This window comes from Colobus angolensis, unplaced genomic scaffold (assembly GCF_000951035.1).
Source record: "Colobus angolensis palliatus isolate OR3802 unplaced genomic scaffold, Cang.pa_1.0 Scaffold138, whole genome shotgun sequence".
Lineage (NCBI taxonomy): Eukaryota > Metazoa > Chordata > Mammalia > Primates > Cercopithecidae > Colobus > Colobus angolensis.
Window position 1 is genome coordinate 3,749,296 of NW_012114466.1, and position 3,766 is coordinate 3,753,061.

Genomic DNA, 3,766 nt, shown 5'->3' on the forward strand with positions numbered 1-3,766 from the left:
CAACTTTTCAGAGTTCTGGAGGCTGTGAGGTCCCAGATCAAGGGGCAGCAGACATGTTGGTGTCTGGTGAGGGCCTGCTTCTTCATAGACACCACCTTCTGTGTCCTCACATGGTAGAAGGGACAGGGACCTCTCTTGGGTCTCTTCAGTAAGGGCACCAATCCCATTCATGACAGCCCTTTCCTCATGACCTAATCTCTTCCCAAAGGCCCCACCTCCTAAGACCATCATCTTGGGGGTTAGGATTTCAAGATAAATTCTGGGGTGGGGGGGACACAATCATTTGGACCATAGCACTGTCTGTTCATTCAATATTTGATGACATTATAAAATACAGCACCGTTCTATGGAGGTTCAAAATTGTGGGTTTAGGGGAAGGGAGAAATTAGGAGAGGCCTCAAGAAAGGAGCCTTGAGATGGCTGGACAGGTGGAGGGTGGCAACCGGAAAGGAGCTCCAAGTAATGGGCCAAGTCCCAGAGGCAGGACCCCCATCTTTGGGGCCCATGAAATCCAGGTTGGCAGGAGCTCAGGTGCCATGTTGGGGAGACAGGGTTGTGAAGGGGTACAGAGGGCCCAGCTGCTGCAGGAGGAGCCTGTATGGAGAACCCCAAGGGGCTCAGCTGGAGTCTGTTTTCCTCCTGGTCATGACCCCATGGGGAGACTCAGCAAGGTGCCAGGATTTGGGGGCTGTGCTGGGAGTGAGAGCAGCAGACCAGGCTGTACACATGGAAGGAGATGTTCCCGGCAGCCTGTCCTGGTCGCCTCACCCTATCGCTCCCATGTGGCAGTACCATTTTCCTCCATAACACACAAGAAATAAAACAAGGTGCTGCCAGTGCCCAGCCTGAGGAGGGGGTACCTGTAGCGAGCTCTGGCGAGAGGGTGTCCAGGATGCTCTCATCCCAGGGCAGGATGCTGAGACGCAGGTGGTCTAGCAGCTCGTCTCCGTCCAGCCTCACAGCCAAGGCAGCTGACTCCGGGGAAGAATCCAGACTTGTGTTTTCCCAGCCGGGCGCAGCGACCTCAGAATCCATCCCTTCTGAGGATGACTTCAGGCCCCGCTGGGGCCTGTTGCAGATGCCTGTGAAGAGCAGGGAAAACAAGCCCATCAGGTGAATGTGGGGAGTGGTGATCATTACCCACCCATCCACCGAACTGCAGGGAGACAGGCAGCTGGCCTGTTGTTAGCCAAATGCAAGGGGAAGAGGGGAAGGGAGGAGAACCAGCGCAGGTGTTTGTCGCCCAGAGAAAGGAGTGTAGGACTTTAAAGCAGAACACACGTGAGCTTGGCTCCCGCTAGCTGTGTGGGCTCCATCTCCACGTCTGGATTCATGAGGTGCAAAGGCGAGGGTTACTGTTTATTTATAACAACTGAACCACTGGTTACACCCGCCTCCCAGGCCCTGAGCTAGGTGCTTCACCATCAGACCTTACAGCAACCATTATCATCATCTCCATTTTTCAGCTGAGAAATCAGAAGCACAGAGGTTAAAAGACTTGTCTAAAGCCACGCAGCCAGTACATAGCAGAGCCAGGATTTGAAGCCGGGTCTGATGTCAAAGAGGGTACTCTTCCATCACACAGCCTTGGAGGAAGCACCCAGCAAGCGAGGACTGGGCACCAGTATGTGCCAGGCCCTGTGCTGGGTGCTGGAACTCAGCCACCAGCACCAGTGAGTGGCCTCTGCTCTTACTGCTTTGGCACACTGGGCCGGGGGAGGGGAGCTTCAGACAACCACAGCTGCACCTGGCCCAACTCTGGCTTCCAACCTCAGGTTGAAAAGACCAGGGGCTGCTCCTCAGTGCCTGAGCTTTGCTCCCCAAGATAACCTCACATTCATGCTTGCCCCGGCTCTTTCCAGGCTCTATCAGATGCCCTCCTTACCCTCTGAGATGTCATTTTCCCTTAGCAATGTTGCCAGGTTCTCAGGGAGATGTTGCTTCCAGCATCTCTGGCACACCAGCTTGTCCTGCCAAACCGGCTCCCTCCTAATGTCCTCAACCCTCAACCCGTGGGCGCAGCTCCCCATCTCCCCTTTGCGCAACTGCTAAGCCAGAAGCCGGGACTACACTCTTTTGTCTTCCTCTCCCCAAATGTCCCATCGGTCATTTCCAAGTCCTATTCCCCCGGACTGCTTCAAATTGGTTTCCTCCTCATGACCCTCACAGCCCTGATCCTGGTGGAGCCTCTGGCTGCCTCACTGGCTTCCTAGATGCTGGTCTCTCTCTTCCTGTCCTGCAGCCAGGGGGCTTCCAAAGCCCTCCTCTGATCCCCTCACTTCTACTGCAGCAGCCCTCCATGGCTCCCTACTGCTGTGGGATGCAATCCCCCTGTTTCCAAAAGGCTCAGCCTGCTCTCCTCTCCCGTTTTTCACCATTCCTGACCCCCTCTTCTCCAGCCATCTCTTAGTGTCCCCACCCCCACTCCTCTAGCCATCTCTTAGTGTCCCCATCCCCACCCCTCCAGCTGCACAGGCCTTCATGCCATCCTCTCTGTGTCCCGCAGGCCTCACATTCATGGCCCCCGTGCCTAAGGCTCTCCTACTTATCCCCAAAGTCTTAATGTGGATTCGTGCCCTCCGAGAGGCCCTTCTTCCCTTGGGTCGTGGAGATCCATCCTGCATGAGCCTCCAGCATCCTGCGTCTTCTCCTTGACACCTGTGCCTTCTCATTGGCACCTGTACTTTCCCATTGACACAGCATCACCCTTCTGCTTACTTATCTGCTCACTTCTCTCACAAGGCTGGCAAGGGCCACACCTCTGTGTTCACTGCAGTATCCCTAGCACACAGCAATGAACATTTTCTGAGCAGATAAATACACATGTGTTCTTACAAATGCAGTCTCCTTGGTCTTGGCCAACGACAAATTCACGAGAACAATATATCAGCCAACTCTTAGTATTAAAGAAAAACAGCTCCCAACACATCTTTTTCCTTCCACTCTAATATTTCTAGAGCAGAACTCCCCCAGCCCCGACAAGCCAGGAATGACTTGAAGGCAGAAATTTGCTCTGGGAAGAACAAACTGGTCTAGTGGGCTTGGACCCACACCTGACTGGAGATGAGAAATCTGATTGCTTCATTTGGGGTCCAGGCACAGAAACTCTTTAACTTCAGCCCTTGTTAAACTAAAGGATCACAAGAGGTCGAGCTGGAAAGAAAAACTGCCTTCAGATAACGGGACCCTGTGGAGGGCGAGGGCCCTGGAGTCATGATATCCCAGTTCAGATCTCGGCTCTGCCCCTCAGTGAGGGCTGTGTGCTGCTTGCTCTCCTCTCCAAGCTTCTGTTTCCCCATCTGTAAAATGGGACAGAGATTTTCTGTCTCCCGGGTTCATGAGTAGGTTGCACAACACAGGGAAGGCGTTGGGCACTAAGTGTTAGAACTAAGGCAAATCTCAGTCTTTACCAAGACTGCTAGTAAATACTCATCAAAAGGGCACATCTGATCCTCCCAGCCCATACATACCCTTCTCTTCCAAGAACCTGAACGCGTCCAAATATCCTCGAAGGCATATCTCTCCCAGCACCTGTGAGCAAAGCAAGCAAGGGGACTACAGCGGGGAGACATCAAGCACCATTTATTTAAGCATCACTGGAAGACCGCAGAGGGCACTAAAGAATCGTGCAAGCTCTGAGCCTGCTGGTGGGGGGAACTGAGCCACCTGGAAGCTGAGCAAAGGGCTCTGTGCTCCCAGGAGACACTTCCCTGCAGGTCTCGGCTAGAATGTCACCCCTCCACAGAGACTCTGCAGGCATCCCAGC

The 3,766-nt window shown here is 53.8% G+C and overlaps 1 protein-coding gene across 1 annotated transcript in view; it reads right to left on the reverse strand.

Annotated features, from left to right (window-relative positions):
• Positions 1-3,766, reverse strand: part of PNPLA3 (patatin-like phospholipase domain containing 3) — a gene marked incomplete at its 5' end in the record, with an annotated part of 24,221 nt that overhangs the window by 10,079 nt on the left and 10,376 nt on the right. The window contains 2 exons of the mRNA XM_011934801.1: positions 861-1,082; positions 3,471-3,531. Of these exons, the coding sequence (XP_011790191.1) occupies positions 861-1,082; positions 3,471-3,531 (283 nt within the window). The remainder of the gene's footprint in view (positions 1-860; positions 1,083-3,470; positions 3,532-3,766) is intronic.